The 17,891-nt window shown below is 47.3% G+C and overlaps 1 protein-coding gene across 1 annotated transcript in view; it reads left to right on the top strand.

Annotated features, from left to right (window-relative positions):
- Nucleotides 1-16,776, top strand: part of ADCY2 (adenylate cyclase 2) — a 456,832-nt gene extending 440,056 nt beyond the window's left edge. Inside the window, exons 23-25 of the mRNA XM_061393890.1 lie at nucleotides 6,529-6,643; nucleotides 11,841-11,965; nucleotides 15,943-16,776. Of these exons, the coding sequence (XP_061249874.1) occupies nucleotides 6,529-6,643; nucleotides 11,841-11,965; nucleotides 15,943-16,095 (393 nt within the window). The 3' untranslated portion in view covers nucleotides 16,096-16,776. The remainder of the gene's footprint in view (nucleotides 1-6,528; nucleotides 6,644-11,840; nucleotides 11,966-15,942) is intronic.
- The last annotated feature ends 1,115 nt before the right edge of the window (nucleotides 16,777-17,891 follow it).

Raw genomic sequence — 17,891 nt, 5'->3', positions numbered from 1 at the left:
GCCACATCCATTTGGTGCATGATGTGGTGTGTGTCCCCCATGCTTCCCAGAACAGCACTCACTTCCTCGTGCCTGTTTTACAAACCTGCTCCTCCCAATGCTCCCTTTTTATCATCCTGGTATTTTGAAACACTTACTCAGTGCCTCTTGAGTCAGGGAAGTGCTCCACCCCTGGCCCCTTTTACAGATGGAGAAACTGAGGCACAGCCGTGCAGTGACTTGCGGGTGGAGAGAACTAGCAACCAGCGAGCAGGGCTGCAGACCCCAGCACTCTGGGTGCAGGCCTCACCTCCATCTGCCCACAGGCCTCATGCGACTTCACCCGAGCCTCTTCCTCCCCAGCCCCTCACTGTGTTGGCGTCTGCACCCACCAGTTTGCATCCACACCATTCGCCCGAGCGCTCCTTCAAAGGGTGCCCAATCCCTTCTGTCCTTGGCACCCGTGACCACAAAACCTGCCTCCTTGGCTGCATCCTGACTCTTGAGTAATGTCTTCATGGTGGAGTGGAAAGAGGGTGGCTTTCCGGTGAGACTGCTCCTTGCTTGCTGTGATAGCTAAACGTTCTGCACGTGCATGTCCCTTTATGCACAGTGGAGATCCTCCTCATTTCCTAAGACTGTGGGGAGGACCTCAGTATTACGCAAAATGCTCCACAGGCATAACTTTTCCACAGGTATTAAAAATGCTAATAGCAATAATAATACAGTTGTGGCTTACACACTGTTGGACAGATAAAAGGGTTTTGGAACATAAATGAAATATCATGTCCATGCAGGGATTTTTTTACTCAATATGAGCTAGTTTTATTTATAAATATTTATTTAGAATCTTGGTAAGATTATCCTAGAAGTATTTTGAAATTAGTGAAAATCTAAAAGGAAAGTCATTATGTTTGATTGGGGGGGAGTAAAATGCTTGACAAATAAAATGGATATTAGTCTCTATAAAAAATGAATGTCCCATTTGCCTTTTGTAGCTTACCTACTTGTTTTTCTAGTTGTTAACAAAAACTCTCTATTTATTATTCACAAACAAAAACTTTCTGTTTATTGTTTAGCCAGATATTTAGTTTGGCAATAGAACATGTTCAACACAGTCAGATATGTAGTTTGGCAAAATATCCCAAGTAGCTCGGTAACAAAGAATCCACCTGCCAATGCAGGAGATGAGGGTTCTTGGTTATAGTTCTCCATAAGCTGGATAATACATCTGTCACCATTTGAGCAACAAGACCGTCAAGGAATAATGCTTACCAATTTGTCCATATGTACGTGCCTATTTTATTTAAATCCCTTCCTAAGAACCTTACAAAAGTGAACATGATGCAGAAAAAATTTAAATTAATAAACTAACATGCAGCTTGAAAGATAAGACAAACAAAAATTAGGATGATACAATAAAATGCAAACCAAATAGCAAAAGTTCTGACCACATTCAGGAGGCACAGGGGGACAAAGGCAGGATGGTGAAGTTTATTTGTCTGACAGAAGTGTTGCTACCTCAGCTTTTTTGTTTCCATTTGCACTGAGCACCTTTTTCTAGGCCTTCGCTTTCAGTCTGAGTGTGTCTTTAGATTTGAAGTGAGTCTCTTGTAGGCAGAATATATATGAATTATTTTTTTTAATCCGTCAACCACTCTATGTCTTTTGATTGGAATATTTAGTCCATTTATGTTTAGAATAAATGAAGACTGAGGACTCTGGAGTCAGATTGCCTGGCTGCAAAGCCTGGTTCTTTTCCTCTCCACTTCTCCCTCTTCTGTATGCATAAGTGAGATACAGACAGTTGCTCCTTCATGGGAGTCATTATGAGCATTAAGTACACAGGTACATGTGCTCAGTTGCTCAGTCATGTCCAACTCTTTGCGACTGAAGCCCACCAGGCTCCTCTGTTCATGGAATTCTCCAGGCAAGAACACTAGAGTTGGGTTGCCATTTCCTGCTCCACACACTTACATGCACTATTGCTATTAATCCAAAATTTCCAGCAGCCAGTACAAGTGGCATACTTTAGTGTTCATAAAGTGAGATTAAATCACTCATTCATTAATATATTTGAAAGCAGGCCACATCAGGCTGCGTTTGGATGCTCCACTGGGTCCCTGATCCAAGCTAACAAACAGGCCCTCACATCAGGATGGGCGTGTAGTGAGCAGTGTGCTTGGTAACATTCTCCTGGAAAATGGTTGAACATGTTGACGGCAGGAGAGGGAGATGTCTGCTAGAAGATGTCTTAATGCACATTTTTAAAATGTTTTTATTTTTTAATTTCTCAATTTGTTTCTTCTTTTACCTTTTTTTTTCCTCTTAAAGAACATTTGAACCAAATACATTCTCTGGTAGGGCGAGATCGGGTGGAGAACACTGCATCCAGTGTAATCCAAGTTCACTGGACACAGAGGAATCCACAGATGACCCAGCAATCAGGCTGTTTTTTCATAAATATTATTTCATGCCTGAGTTTTGGTAAATACTGGGAAGCTATGAATTCCAGTCCTGTTCTCAGGTGCCTGAAACTCAGTGTTCTGAGCCCTCACTGTACTGAGGGCCAATCTCCACACAGGGACCATCAACTCAACTGCTTGAACTGACTGTCCAGAAAATTGTGAGGTCTGATCCGGTCTCCTGGGAGCCCCAGGGAGACGAACCAAGTGCTCCTTAGACAGCAGTTCTAAATCTTCAGAATCAGACGAACATCACTATAGCAGGAACTCTGTGGAAGTTTCATGATGGGAGGAAGGCAAGGGGGGCAGAGAAGAGAAGCCGGGAGTCGAGCCTTGTGTTAATGTCACCTCAGTGGATACCGGTCACTTGGGTTATACAATAACCTCAACAAACATGCATTTACTTTATGCCGTGTTCCCTGCAGGTGAAACCTGCAAAGCAAACAGCTTATCAAATGTGTTCCAGGAAACTGAATGAGTGCTCTCACTATGTAGCCGGAAGTCGGTTAAATATTTGGAGATGGGAGAAATTATCTGGATCATGGGAGAAAGAGCTGCTTCTCAGACTGTCATCAAGCATTTATCAAAAGCTCAGTGATAAGGACTTTGTAAAATGAACTGAGCTCTTCTAGAGACTGAGCATAGTTTTCTCTAGGGGTTACTACACCCAATTGAGATATTGATGTTGGATTTAATGCCCGCTCCTAGAGCACAGTCTCTTCATTTTTCACTGACGTCACGTCAAACCCACAGTTTAAGCCTACTGCTGGGAAACAGATTGGGTGGTAATTTATCAGGGAGTGAAACTTGTTTGCTGAACCTTGATTTCGTAAAAAGCAAACCATTTCTCCCGAGGCCAATCTGTTCTCCTTACCAGGACAGTTGTAATTTTTATGGCACAGGAACCTGTCTGTTGATTTAACATGTTCTGCTTCCCGTCAAGGAGCAAGATGTTTGCCAGCCGATTGCATAAACCTCCAAATCAAGACTTGCCCCTAAGTCATGAGACAAGAGATAGTATCTAGCTCTGATGGAAAAGTGTAGCTGTTCTTAAGTAATGACTCTTTGCATTTCCACCAAAGTTAGCTGACAGTCTGTTTCGTGGTTCTAATTTTTTTAATAGTTTGATTTGCTCCCACAATTTTAAGTTGTGAATTTATAGCAATGGTAGTATTTCATCGTCTTTTTCTGGAATGATACAACTCACCCAAGGAAAGGAAGAAATCTCTCTCTCTGGGCCATAACTTTCAGTCCTCATTCATATATATATATTCAGTTCAGTTCACTCGCTCAGTTGTGTCCAACTCTTTGCAACCCCATGGAGTGCAGCACGCCAGGCCTCCCTGTCCATCACCAACTCCCAGAGTTTGCTCAAACTCATGTCCATTGAGGCGGTGATGCCATCCAACCATGTCATCCTCTGTTGTCCCTTTCTCCTCCTGCCTTCTATCTTTCCCAGCATCAGGGTCTTTTCCAGTGAGTTAGTTCTTTGCATCAGGTGAATGATTGAAGTTTCAACATCAGTCCTACCAATGAATATTCAGGACTAATTTCCTTTAGAATTGATCTCCTTGCTGTCCAAGGGACTCTCAAGAGTCTTCTCCAACACCACAGTTCAAAGACATCAATTCCTTGGTGCTCAGCTTTCTTTATGGTCCAACTCTCACATCCATATATGACTACTGGAAAGACCATAGCTTTGACTATACAGACCTTTGTCAGCAAAGTAATGTCTCTGCTTTTTAATATGCTGTCTAGGTTGGTCATAGCTTTTCTTCCAAGGAGCAAGCATCTTTTAATTTCATGGCTATATATGTGTTTTTAAATAATATTTATTTGTTTATTTATTTATTTGACTGCATCCGGCCAACATCCACTGGATCATCAAAAAAGCAAGAGAGTTCCAGAAAAACATCTATTTCTGCTTTATTGACTATGCCAAAGCCTTTGACTGTGTGGATCACAATAAACTGTGGAAAATTCTTCAAGAGATGGGAATACCACACCACCTGACCTGCCTCTTGAGAAACCTATATGCAGGTCAGGAAGCAACAGTTAGAACTGGACATGGAACAACAGACTGGTTCCAAATAGGAAAAGGAGTACGTCAAGGCTGTATATTGTCACCCTGCTTATTTAACTTATATACAGAGTACATCGTGAGAAACGCTGGACTGGAAGAAGCACAAGCTGGAATCATGATTGCCAGGAGAAGTATCAATAACCTCAGATATGCAGATGACACCACCCTTATGGCAGAAAGTGAAGAACTAAAAAGCCTCTTGATGAAAGTGAAAGAGGAGAGTGAAAATGTTGGCTTAAAGCTCAGATCAGAAAACTAAGATCATGGCATCCGGTCCCATCACTTCATGTCAGATAGATGGGGAACCAGTGGAAACAGTGGCTGACTTTATTTTTCTGGGCTCCAAAATCACTGCAGATGGTGATTGCAGCCATGAAATTAAAAGACGCTTACTCCTTGGAAGGAAAGTTATGACCAACCTAGACAGCATATTAAAAAGCAGACATTACTTTGTCAGCAAAGGTCCATCTAGTCAAGGCCATGGGTTTTCCAGTGGTCATGTATAGATGTGAGAGTTGGACTATAAAGAAAGCTGAGCACGGAAGAATTGATGCTTTTGAACTGTGGTGTTGGAGAAGACTCTTGAGAGTCCCTTGGACTGCAAGAAGGAGATCCAACCAGTCCATCCTAAAGATCAATCCTGGGTGTTCATTGGAAGGACTGATGTTGAAGCTGAAACTCCAATACTTTGGCCACCTGATGTGAAGAACTGACTCTTTGGAAAAGACCCTGATGCTGGGAAAGATTGAGGGCAGGAGGAGAAGGGGATCACAGAGGATGAGATGGCTGGATGGCATCACTGACTCAATGGACATGGGTTTGGGTGGACTCTGGGAGTTGGTGATGGACAGGGAGGCCTGGTGTGCTGTGGTTCATGGGGTTGCAAAGAGTCGGACATGACTGAGTGACTGAACTGGACTGATCCGGTCTTAGTTGGGGCACTTGGCGTCTTCATCGCTTCATGTGAGACCTTCCACTGCAGCGCACTAGTTGTGGCACACAGGCTGCAAAGCACAGGCTTAGTTGCTCTGCACCATGTGAGATCTTAGTTCCCTGACCAGGGATCAAACCCACATCCTCTGCAGTGCAAGGCAGATTCTTAACCACTGGACCACCAGGGAAGTCCCTGTATGTTATTTAGTGCAGTGGTCTTATTGTTGTTTAGTCACTCAATCATGTCCAAATCTTTTGCAACCCCATGTACTGTAGCTCACCAGACTCCTCTGTCCATGCGATTCCTCAGGCAAGAATACTGGAGTGGGTTGCCATTTCCTTCTCCAGGGGATCTTCCTGACCCAAGGATCGAACCCATGTCTCCTGCATTGCAGGTGGATTCCTTATTACTTAGCCACTGGGTCTTAGCTGGGAGCAATTTCATTCTCCAGAGCACATTTAGCAATGTGTGGAGACATTTTTGGTTGTCACACTGGAAGGAGAGATGTGACTGATATCCAGAGGATACCAATTGACTGGTTTGATCTCCTTGCTGTCCAAGGGACTCTCAAGAGTCTTCTCCAGCACCACAGTTCAAAAGCATCAATTCTTCGGTGCTCAGCTTTCTTTATGATCCAAAGGATGCTGTTCAACCTCCTGAAGCATGCAGGATGCCCCCCAACAGAGAATAATCCCACCCAAGTGTCAGCTGTGCCTGAGCTGAGAGATTTGCTTTAGTGCTATCACCCTTATGGGTTCCTTTGATCGCCCTCTTGTCCTGTTCCTCTTCCCCTTAGCTGGTACCTTGGTTTTCTCCATCTGCCTGTCATCCTGAATAGGCGGGTTCTGTCTGTTTTCCTTCTCACTCATTCCCACTGAAACCATCATATTTGGTTTTATCTTTATTCCTGCTGAGTCCTCACCCCCTCCTCCCACTGAGTCCTCACCCCTTCCTCCCACTGAGTCCTCACCCTCCCCTGCCGCTGAGCCCTCACCTCCCTCCCAACTGCTGAGTCCTCACCCTCCCGCTGAGTCCTCACCCCACCTGCCCTGTCTGTTCTCTTCCAGGAGCCGGAGAGGCAGTACATGCACATTGGCACCATGGTGGAGTTTGCATTTGCCCTGGTGGGGAAGCTGGATGCCATCAACAAGCACTCCTTCAATGACTTCAAGTTACGAGTAGGTACGTTGTGCCGATCTGGGGTGGGTTGTGGGGAAGGCCTGGCATCCAAAGCAAGGTCGACAGCCCTTGCAGTGTTGGAGCAGCACAATGACAAATGTGTGGTTAGAGTAGCAGGACTGGGTGGCAGATGGATGCTCAGGATGGCTGTGAGCTCAGGAAGCACTTTTGTGCAAATTAGGGGAGAAAAATGGGCTTCCTGGTGGCTCAGCAATAAAGCATCTGCCTGCAATGCAGGAGCTGCAGGAGACTTGGGTTTGATCCCTGGCTTGGGAAGATCCCCTCACTCCAGTATTCTTGCCTGGAGAATCCCATGGACAGAGGAACCTGGCAGGCTACAGTCCATAGGGTCACAAAGAGTCCAACATGACTGTAACAACTTAGTACCCATGCAGGGGGAAAAAATACCCTCTTTGGTTGCACCCAGGCTGCAAACACTTAGTTTCAGAAGTGGACGGTGAGCCAGGCTTGAGTCCGTCCGCCAGGGTCATTTCTGCGGGTCACAGGGGGCATAGGCTTCAACCATCCAAGGACCAGGTACAACTAACTGTAAGCCCCTCCATCCTTTTATGCTGCTGGGGCCCGGTACAGCTATATAGGATGCATCCAGACTTCAGAGATGTAAAAGTGTTTTTAAATAGTTAAGAATCCATGCTTTCACTGCAGGGAGCATGGATTTAATCCCTAGTCAAGGAACTAAGATCCCACATGCCTGGCAGTGCAGTAAAAAAAAAAAAAAAAAACTCTAGAAATTGTCAGAACAGTCCCACACTCCTGGAGTTGAAAGTTCCAATGTTTGAAACTATTTTCTTCCTTTGCTATCCATATGTTCTGAATTTTAAAACCCAGAAATGTCTCTTGAGAAAACGGGGTTCTCTTCATGGCTTGTATGTCTTATTGTCGGCATCTGGACACAGATGCCTAAATAAGACGCTTTATTTAGATTGTCCCACCTGTATGCCCAATGGACCTTTACCTGGCTTCACCTGTACAAAGGCCAGAAGGGCCAGGTGGGCAGGACACTGCTCCCATCAAACATGGAGGTGGTCCCTTCACCTAGAGCTTCTTCATTGATTCAACAGCTTGGAAAATGGGCTCCTCAATTTTCCATAGTATCCTCCTTTAAAAAAAATCAATTGCATGGTGGAATGACTCCTCTATTGTCAAATAGTTGTTTTTTTTTTTTAAGTATAACTGGTTTACAATGCTTTGTTCATTTCTGCTATATACAAAGTGCTTCAGCTATACATATATATATATATACACACACACACACACACATTCTTTTTTATATTCTTTTATTATTGTGGTTTTCATATTTGATATTATGGCTTATCATAGAATATTGAATATAGTTATCTGGGGTACAGAGTAGGAGCTTGATATTTATCCATTCTATATATAAAAGCTTACATCTACTAACCCTAACCTGCCCCCTCCACCTGTTGTCAAATATGTATGGACCAAAATAATATTGCCCTTCACTGAGGGGGGAATGAGACAGTTCTTTGCTAGTCACATCCATCACATCAGAAGCCTTGGGCTCTTGGTCTGGACCATAACCCTGTTTTCCAAATTAATGTGAGCAAGTCAGTGGGCTTCCTTCAACAGGTAGTTATTGAGTGCTTACTTCACACTGATTATTGAGTAACTATTAATAGCCATACACTCGCCCCCACACACCAGCTCTTCTGGATTTCTGCCGAAGCCTGAGAATGCGTCCCCAAACCCTCAGCCTCTCCCAAGGGCAGGCTCCCTGCTCCACCTCCAGGCATCACGCCGTCCCGTGGCAGTTTATGATGGGAACACAGAAGGCTCACATCAGCCCCTGCAAAATGTTGATACACATGAAAAGGAAAGTGTTAGTTGCTCCATTGTGTCTGACTCTGCAATTCAGGCTCCTCTGTCCATGGGAATTATCTAAGCTAGAATCCTGGAGTGGGTTGCCATTGCCTTCTCCAGGGAATCTTCCCAACCCAGGGATTGAACCTGTGTTCCTGCATTGCTGGCAGATTCTTTACTGTCTGAGCCACCAGGGAAGCTATAGTAAGAGCCAAATTTGCTCCTAATGTCCTTTTCTGCATGTCAAGCTGAAAGGATCAATGAGTGGGAGCCATAGCCCCAGCAAACCCCTGCCCTTCAGCAGAGATCTCTCTCCTGCCAGTAATATGGGCCCAGGCTCTCCCCACCCCCTCACACACAGCCCCAGTCCCCCAGCCACTGACCAAGAGGAGTCAGAGCAGCCAGAAGGGAAACTGAGGGCAGAGGGGCTTGGATCACTGGCTGGCAGCTGGAATAAGTTATTTGGGGTGCCCGATGCAGAGATGTGAGCTTTACTGAGTTACTCCACAGGAATAGAGGAGAATTCCCTCTCGGCCCTGCAGACCTTCAGGGATTCTGCGGGACAGTGTTGCTATGGTGTTTCCTGCCTCCCTTTCCACTGCAAAGAGGAGGTGTTGCCCTCCGATCTCTGGCACTCCATGTACACGAAGCAGTTCAGTAGTGGGAACTGCAATCTCTCAGAAACACCCTCATTAACCCATACAGTTTGACTCCCACAATAGGGCTGGGAGGCGAGGAGCCAGGAGAAAAAGCAAGAAGGGAAAATCAACCAATCTCAACGCCTCTGTTTCTATTTCTGTGGCCCATGTCCCCACTGCGCCCGTAACAACTGTGGGTCAGCGTGTTTGAACTGAGTTCTGGAATCAAGGAACCATCCTACCCGCTACACTTGGGTGGGGGCTTGGCGGGAGCCCAGCCTCTCCCTGACAAGGGATGTTGACCAGACTTTTGAAGCCTCGGCTCCTGACAGCAGATGCTATGTCCATATCCATCCAAGGTCGGAGCACACCCTGACCTCCGGCATGCACCTGTAATGACCGTGGTTTTACAGTTGCCATTACAAAGAGGGGGTGGTCAGAGCCCCCGTGCCCTTCCTTGGTGGTGGTGACTGATTGTCTTGGAGAGGAACCTGGGCACAGTGCCCATGGAGACCAGGAATCCAAGAAACCCTTCGTGCCTTGGCGACCATGCGGCCAGGGCCCTCAAGAGAAGTGACTCATGAATTTCTCCAGGGACCTTTGGTTCAGTTTCCTTGGAGGATGGCAGTTTGTGAGGAGGCTTGATGCCCCAGAGGTTGGGTTTCCCCACTCTGAGGGGTGCAGTGCTGTGAAAGAAAGTGAAAGAGTCGCTGAGTTGTGTCTGACTCTTTGCGACCCCATGGACTGTAGCCCGCCAGGCTCCTCTGTCCATGGGATTCTCCAAGCAAGAATACTAGAGTGGGTTGCCATTCCCTTCTCCAGGGGATCTTCCGGACCCAGGGATCGAACCCAGGTCTCCTACATCACAGGTAGATTCTTTACCATCTGAGCCACCAGGGAAGCCAGCTTCCAGAGACCAAAACCCAAACAGCAAAACCCAGCAGGCCTCCCAAAGCTTGTCTGAAGGTCGCAGGCTGGTGTCTCTCCTGCCTGCAGAGGGATGGTCTCTATCTGCCCTGGCTTCCCCCACCAAACATCACGCTCAAGGGGACCTCCCTCCATCTTCTTTAAATTTTAAATTAACATATTTAAAATTCCCTCTAAGGTTTTGCTGAAACCACCACCCTCCCCTTGACACACGCGTTGTCCTTTCTAGCTGTGGTGTGCTATTCTGTGAGCTGGACGTGTGAAACCCTCTAATCCTTCTTGTCTTTACCCAGTTATGTATTTTTTTTTAAGTGCCAGTCATTTTCTCATGTGAAAAAGTTTCCCCCAATTTGAATTGCATCGAAATCTCTATATTACATATATCAAGATTTGCTGGGTTTTTCTTTCTTCTTCTTTTTTTTTTTTTTAATGCTACCATGGGGACTCCCTCCTTCGCTTTGGTGCAAGCTGGGGGAGTCAGATGGGAATCAAGAGCACAAACATGCTGGCACTTCCCTGGTGGTTCAGTGGTTAAGACGTCACCTTCCATTGCAGGGGACGAGGGTTCGATCCCTGGTCGGGGAGCTAAGATGCCCCACTCTATGCAGAGGGGCCAAGAGGTTAAAAAGAAAAGAAGGCGCAAACATGTTCCTCTGGAACTTAGTGAACTCTCACGTGGGGTATGTCTGTGAAAGTGGGCCCCCCGAGCGGGGGAAGAAACGTGTGCACAAGGAGCTCGCAGCAGAGAGAGGAGAGCAGGGCGAGCGCAGAGCCATGAGCCCACTGCCCGGCTCTGTGCTCTGCCTGCGCCTTCTGCCTCCTCCACTGAAGATGGAAGCTGATGACAAGAGAACACATCCCCGGGGCTGGTGTGAGGATTAGAGGTTTGCACACGTCCAGCTCACAGAATAGCGCACCGCAGCTAGAAAGGACCACGCACATGTCAAGGGGAGGGTGGTGGTTTCAGCGAAACGTTAGGCGGAATTTTAAATATGTTAATTTAAATTTTTAAAAATTTAAAATATTTAAATATTCATTTCAGAAGTAGGTGGGATCACTTGGGAGAGGAGGATTGACGTGTTTACACAACCATGCATAAAATAGATAGCTGGTGGGAAGCTGCTCTACAACACAGGGAGCTCAGCTCAGTGCTCTTTGAGGACCTAGAGGGCTGGGATAGGGATATGGGAGAGGATATATGTATATACAGAGCTGATTCATTTTGCTGTTCAGCAGAAACCAACACAACATTGTAAAGCAAGTGTAAGTAAGTAAGAAGTGTTAGTTGCTCAGTCGTGCCCGACTTTTGCAACCCCATGGACTGCAGCCCACCAGGCTCCTGTGTCCATGAGATTTTCTAGGCAGGCATACTGGAGTGGGTTGCCATTTATACCCCAATTTTAAAAGTGATTAACTACAAAACTATTGGAAATTAACATAATGAATATCTCTTGATTATACGGCAACATAGAAAAGCAATTATAATGCTTAGTTTCGTAAAGTATACCAGTTTTACGCCATCGTGAAACTGTGACAGATAGACATCTGAGCGTGAATCAAGGCGGAGGAGAGGAAGGAAGAGAAACATTTTAATATTTTTGAGATGATGAGGTTAGAGGAATGATTTTGCTTTGTTTTGGCAGTTTTTTTTTGCTTTGTTTTGAGTTGGGCTTATGTTCGCTTGATAATGACAGTTCAAGAAAGGCCTTGTAAAACCTTTCTGTTTGAGACTGTTGCTTGCACTGTTGAGTTCATGGTTTGAATCTCGCTAACCTGATGCTGATGTGTCCCAGGTATTAACCATGGCCCTGTCATAGCCGGTGTGATTGGAGCTCAGAAGCCGCAGTATGACATCTGGGGCAACACCGTCAATGTGGCCAGCAGGATGGACAGCACCGGAGTCCTGGACAAAATCCAGGTAATTCAGTGGGCTCTGTGGGCATCCGCCATGTCTGTCCTCTGGGGAACCGTGAATAAGCATATAATAAGGATAACATTAAAGCAAAGGAAAGAAAGTCAACATTGTCATTTGCTTAAACTTTTTATTGAGGAAATATTAATTGGTTTCTGCGTTTACTGTGAAGAGTAAAACATTATGTCAAAGTGTGAAGGATATGGCATTTGTAAAAGTAGATCAGACCGACCCACGTGGCAGTATGCCCCGCCCAAGGGGAGGGGAGCGGGGTACCCTCCCTGCTGGTATGCACTCCAGGCGTGATGCCCTGCCTTCCTCTCCCCAGGGGGCTGAACTGGGAGAGCAAGGGGAGGGAGAGGGAGAGATGAGCCGGAGTGATGTGAGATGAAAGCGCTAGAACGGACTAGCCTGGGGTTTGGGTATCTGGAGATGACTGGAACGTTCTGGAATCCAGCCAAGGGAGCGGAAACCAAGACCTGACAAAAGCTGTGGTGACTGCGTGCGCCTGCTTGGGCTGTGGTGCTGGCATCTAGAATGAAAGCCACTCTCTCCGAATGAAAAGGGTGTGTGTGTGTGTGTGTGTGTGTGTCTGTGTGTGTGCGCGCACACCTGTGTGTCTATTCGTATCTTTGTTTTCATCATCCTCAAAAAGCGATGTTCCACATTTCACCCCAGCTTTGTTACGACTGGAGTTTATCTGGAGGATACTTTCCTGCCAAATGGCAAATTCGTATGAAAATCACTGGGCACAAATAGTAGACTTTATCAGTTTCGTGTCCTCTTCAGAGAGCCCCACGAGTCCCTGTTCTGCATCTCAGCTTGGCCGACATTCTCTAATATCCCTGCCCCCTGAAAATACAGTGGACACTTTCTTTCTTCACTCCAGTTGTCCGACTCTGTGCGACCCCCTGGACTGTAGCCCACCAGGCTCCTCTGTCCAAGGGATTTTCCAGGCAAGAATACGGGAGTGGGTTGCCATGTCCTCTGCCAGGGGATCTTCCCGACCCAGGGATGGAACCCCTGTCTCTATGTCTCCTGCATTGGCTGGCAGGTGCTTTACCACTAGCGCCACCTGGGAAACCCCTCTAAGAGGGCAATGGGCTTCTTAAAACTCTGTGTGGTTTAGTGCAGCACAGCCCCCTGGACTGCCTCCGTGTGCTCTGAGCCCGGGGAGGAAACACAACAGATTCCTGTTCGTCCAGAGCAAGGGGTCAGTCCACAGGCCCATCTGTGTGTCCACTCAGCTCAGCGGCTGGAGGGTCCACCTTTGCGTAGGTTTTCTTCTCCTGAGGGTGTCTTTCCCTACAGCTGCACTAGCTTCTTAGCAGTAGTGAGATGCCAATAAATATAAAAAATGATGCTGAGAATATTAAAAGTGTCCCCTGGGCCTTCAGAACAGATGCTTCTTATTACAGAGAATATGCTTTCTATGCCTGAAATTTTAGAAAGCCCCTTATCACCCAGCCAGGCTGCCCCTGAACTTGGAGGAATAATGCATGCATGTGTGCTCAGTCATGTCCATCTCCTTGCACCCCTGTGGACTATAGCCCACCAAGCTCCTCTGTCCACGGGATTCTCCAGACAAGAATACTGGAATGAGTTGCCATTTCCTCTTCCAAAGGATCTTCCCAACCCAGAGTTCAAATCCGGGTCTCCCACATCTCCTGCATTGTCAGACAGGCACTTTATGACTGAGCCACCTGATGGCTGAGGTAATCAAGTTGATGGCTCCCTCCTCCCGACCATGATAATTATGTGGTTGGTGCTACAGATTCCAATGACTAGCTCAAAAGTTGGCCAAAGGCATGCCTAGTACCAGCCTCAACTGCGAAATTAACCTGCCAGACTTCAGACAATGTGTAGGTTCTCTGTGTGGAAAACCAGACACGAAGTGTGCATGTGTCTGTGTCTGTGTGTGTCTGTGTGTGTGTGTGTGTGTTTGTATGTGTGTGTGTGAAGGTGAAGATAGGAAAGGAGAATTCATGAGTTCACGCTCAGTCATGTCCGATTCTTTGTGACCCCATGGACTGTAACTCATCAGGCTCCTCTGTCCGTGAGATTCTCCAGGCAAGAATACTGAAGTGGGTAGCCATTTCCTTCTCCAGGGGATCTTCCCGATCCAGGGATCGAACCCACATCTTCTGCATTGGTACGCAGGTTCTTTACCACCAAGCTACCTGGGACGCCCCAAATGTCTGTAGCATTCTCCAATTTTGATTGCCATAAGAACTCTAATCAGGAGAGCATATTTGTCATCTGAGTTTCTTGCCTACCTCCATATTTTTTTCAGTTCTTATCTGATATTCCTGAGCTACATCTATCCTCCCCTGGAACTTGGGCCCGGCCAGGGGAGGGCAGAATGTAAGTATCTGGCCTCTGCGTCCCCCTCTTCTCCTGATCTACTCCGAAAGACCCACCCTTTGGCCCCTTTGCGAGGGGCCAGCCGCTGGATCACGTGACAGAAGACAGATTTCTCTAGCTCTTCCCATAACCAGCCCTTGACACCTTCACATCATGCCCTTCATCCTTTCTTCACATCATGCCCTTCATCCTTTCTTCTGGCGACCCCAAATGCTGTCCTGGGGTCTAGAAGCCCCATCCTCCTCCAGGATTTTGTTTTGTTTTGTAATTTATTTGGCTGTGCTGCGTCTTAGTTGCGCACTCGGGATCTTTGATCTTGTTGCAGCATGCCTGATCTTTAGTCGTGGCGTGCAGACTCTTAGTTGAGGCCTGTGGGATCTAGTTCCCCGACCAGGGATGGAACCTGGGCCCCCGCCCTGGGAGTTTGGAGTCTTCACCACTGCACCGCCAGGGAAACCCCCCTCCTCTGGTTCTGATGACAGTGTCTGTTGTGACAGATGCCCCCGGGCCTCTCTTCGCCTCTCTCATTGCCGTAGCCACTGCCACGGTACCGTCCCCAACAGCGTCCACACCGGAAACAAAACAGTGGTGTGGCCGTCCAGCGCACGTGTCTCCCGCGTGCCAGAGGAGACAGACTGAGTTCTCTGCAGTGATGTGGATGCTCCTAGAGTCTACGATACAGTGTGAAGTAAGAGAAAAACACGTATCGTATATTAATGCATACATATGGAGCCTGGAAAACTGGTACAGACGAACCTGCCTGCAGGGCAGGAATAGAGACGCAGACCCAGAGAACAGACTTGCAGACACAGTGAGAGGAGGACGGGGGGCAAACTGGGAGTGTAGCACTGACATGCACACACTACATGTGCAGAGTCGGTCGTGAGTGGGAAGCTGCCTTGGAGCCCGGGGAGCTCTGCTGTGACCTGACGGGGTATATGCATACATATGGCTTATCCACGTGGTACAGCAGAAACTCATACAACTTTGTAAGCAGTGAGACTCCAATTTTAAAATTTTTTAATTAAATTAAAAAAAAAAAAACAAGCATTGTCCTTAGAAAGCTTCTCTTCTCATGGATTACCCTCTCTTCTACTGGTTTCTCAGGAGTGGAATGAATGACTCAAAAGAGAACAAGCATTTGGGAGCTTTTCATCCTTGTAGTGAAATCATGAGCTCTGGGGGCTCTCCATCCTTGTAGTGAAGTCATGAGCACTGGGGGCTCTCCATCTTTGTAGTGAAGTCACTCAGTCGTGTCCGACTCTTTCTGACTCCATGGACTGTAGCCCACCAGGCTCCTCCATCCGTGGGATTTTCCAGACAAGAATACTGGAGTGGGTTGCCATTTCCTTCCCCAGGAGATCTTCCCCACCCAGGGACTGAACTCGGGTCTCCCGCATTGCAGGCAGATGCTTTACCATCTGAGCCACCAGTATTCTTATCTGGAAAATCCCATGGATGGAGGAGCCTGGTAGGCTACAGTCCATGGGGTCGCAAAGAGTCGGACATGACTGAGCAGCTTCACTTTCACCTTCATCCTTGTAGTCAAACACCTCCCTGAGAGGGTCGTGTCCACATGGGCACCAAGTGCTTCCTCAGTTGTCACTGTGCTTTTCCAGGTGACAGAGGAGACGAGCATCATCCTACAGACCCTAGGCTACACGTGCACATGTCGGGGAATCATCAACGTGAAAGGAAAGGGGGACCTGAAGACCTACTTCGTCAACACGGAGATGTCACGGTCCCTTTCTCAGAGCAACCTGACCTCCTGAAGCCTCGCCTTTGTTTCGGTGGGAGGACTGTACCTTCAGGAGGATGACAACGCACTTTCTGACTGCCACTCGCGTCCCTCGTCTGTGGTGTGTGTGTGTGCTCTGTTCTGTCCTCCGGAGCCTCTGCAGACTCCTTCCTGTGACCTGGTGGCCTGCCGTTCGGTGTCTGACGTGTGCCAAGATTGCCCTGCCACTCGCACTGTGCTTACTCCTAGCAGAAGGAACAGGAGCGCGCATTACCGCAGAAGAGCCTTCAGCGAAACTGACAAAGAGGGGAGAAATGAAACAAACAAAAATTCTTAAGGCAATAAAACTAGGGGAGGGGGGCTGTATATTATCTTCCGGTGCATGTTCTTTTCTGGAAAATATGGTAGCTCGCCAACCGCATCCGCTAGTCTGATACTAAAACACACAGTATTTGTGACTAAGTTGATTCTGTTGCCCCACCTGGAATCCGACGTGTTCGCCCACGTGTCTCATTGCAGTGACTGTCCACGGGCCCAGCTGGGACCCGGGGGCCCCCGTCACCCTGCTCTCTCGTGTCTCGTGCCAGCAACACCTCACCATCCATCACCAGAATTAGTTCTTACGACCTAGGACTAGTTTTGTACCAGACGCGTCTGATGTTTTGATGCCATTGTCTTTTGTAAGGTTAATTCATTAAAAGTTTTATGTACTTTGGTTGATAGTCTGTGTCTTCCCCACCACACCCCCCGCCCCCTTTCCAGAATTGAGTTGGTTTTCCACGTCTTCTCCCCTGGACAGAGCTGTTTCAGAAGGGACTCTCCCAGAAGCAGAGGAGGAGCTATCCTTTTTCTTCCCCTGATGTTTATTTATTTGGCTGCCTCGGGTCTTAGTGGCAGCATATGGGATCGTCACTGCATCATGATGGACCTTACGTCGCAGAGCATGGTCTCTCCAGTGTGGCCCACAAGCACAGTAGTTGCCGCTCAGGCTTAGTTTCCCCAAGACACGTGGGATCCTAGTTCCCCAACCAGGGATGGAACCCACGTCCCCTGCATTGCAGGGAGGATTCCAAAGCACTGAGCCACCAGGGAAGTCCCTGAGACTGTTGAGCTCTCCTTGAGTAACTTAGATGGAGACAGAGTTTGTGGTGCTGGTCACTGATTATGCAGCGCTCTGGAAAGTGTGTCACATGATTTTCATCTTGACCTCTCTATAGAGCATTTTCAGGAGACGTGGGTTCGATCTCTGTGTCAAGAAGATCCCCTGGAGTAGGAAATGGCAACCCACTCCAGCATTCTTACCTGGAAAGGCCCACGGACAGAGAAGCCTGGTGAGCTACAGTCCATGGGGTCGCAAAAGACTTGGGCATGACTTAGCTACTCAACAACACAGAAGGTTTACAGGGAAAACTGTTTTACCAGTAGAACGATCCTCTGCTAGCATCAGCACATACTCTGTCCACACACTCTGGTCCACTGTAATACTTCAGTAGAGCTGTGAGACACAGAATAATTTGGAATTCTGTACATCAGCATGCCAGTAATTTGAGCTAATGAAAGAAGCTGCCAAAACTCCACAGGTTGCCGGTTATGTCTGAGGAGACTTAAGATGGCACAAAGGCAACAGCTGTGCATTGTTGAAGACAGGAACACTGGAAAAGCGTGTTTCTGTAAATCCAACACTAAAGTTTTGGTGTCTTTCTTTACATAAAGATATCATACTTTACCAAGGTGAAAGTGAAGTTGCTCAGTGGTGTCTGACTCTTTGCGAACCCATAAACTGTAGCCTACCAGCCTCCTCCATCCATGGGATTTTCCAGGTAAGAATAC

The sequence above is a fragment of the Bos javanicus genome, chromosome 20 (genome assembly GCF_032452875.1).
Source record: "Bos javanicus breed banteng chromosome 20, ARS-OSU_banteng_1.0, whole genome shotgun sequence".
Taxonomy (NCBI): domain Eukaryota; kingdom Metazoa; phylum Chordata; class Mammalia; order Artiodactyla; family Bovidae; genus Bos; species Bos javanicus.
Note: the sequence above shows the minus strand (reverse complement) of the source record. Positions and strands in the feature narration are given on the sequence as shown.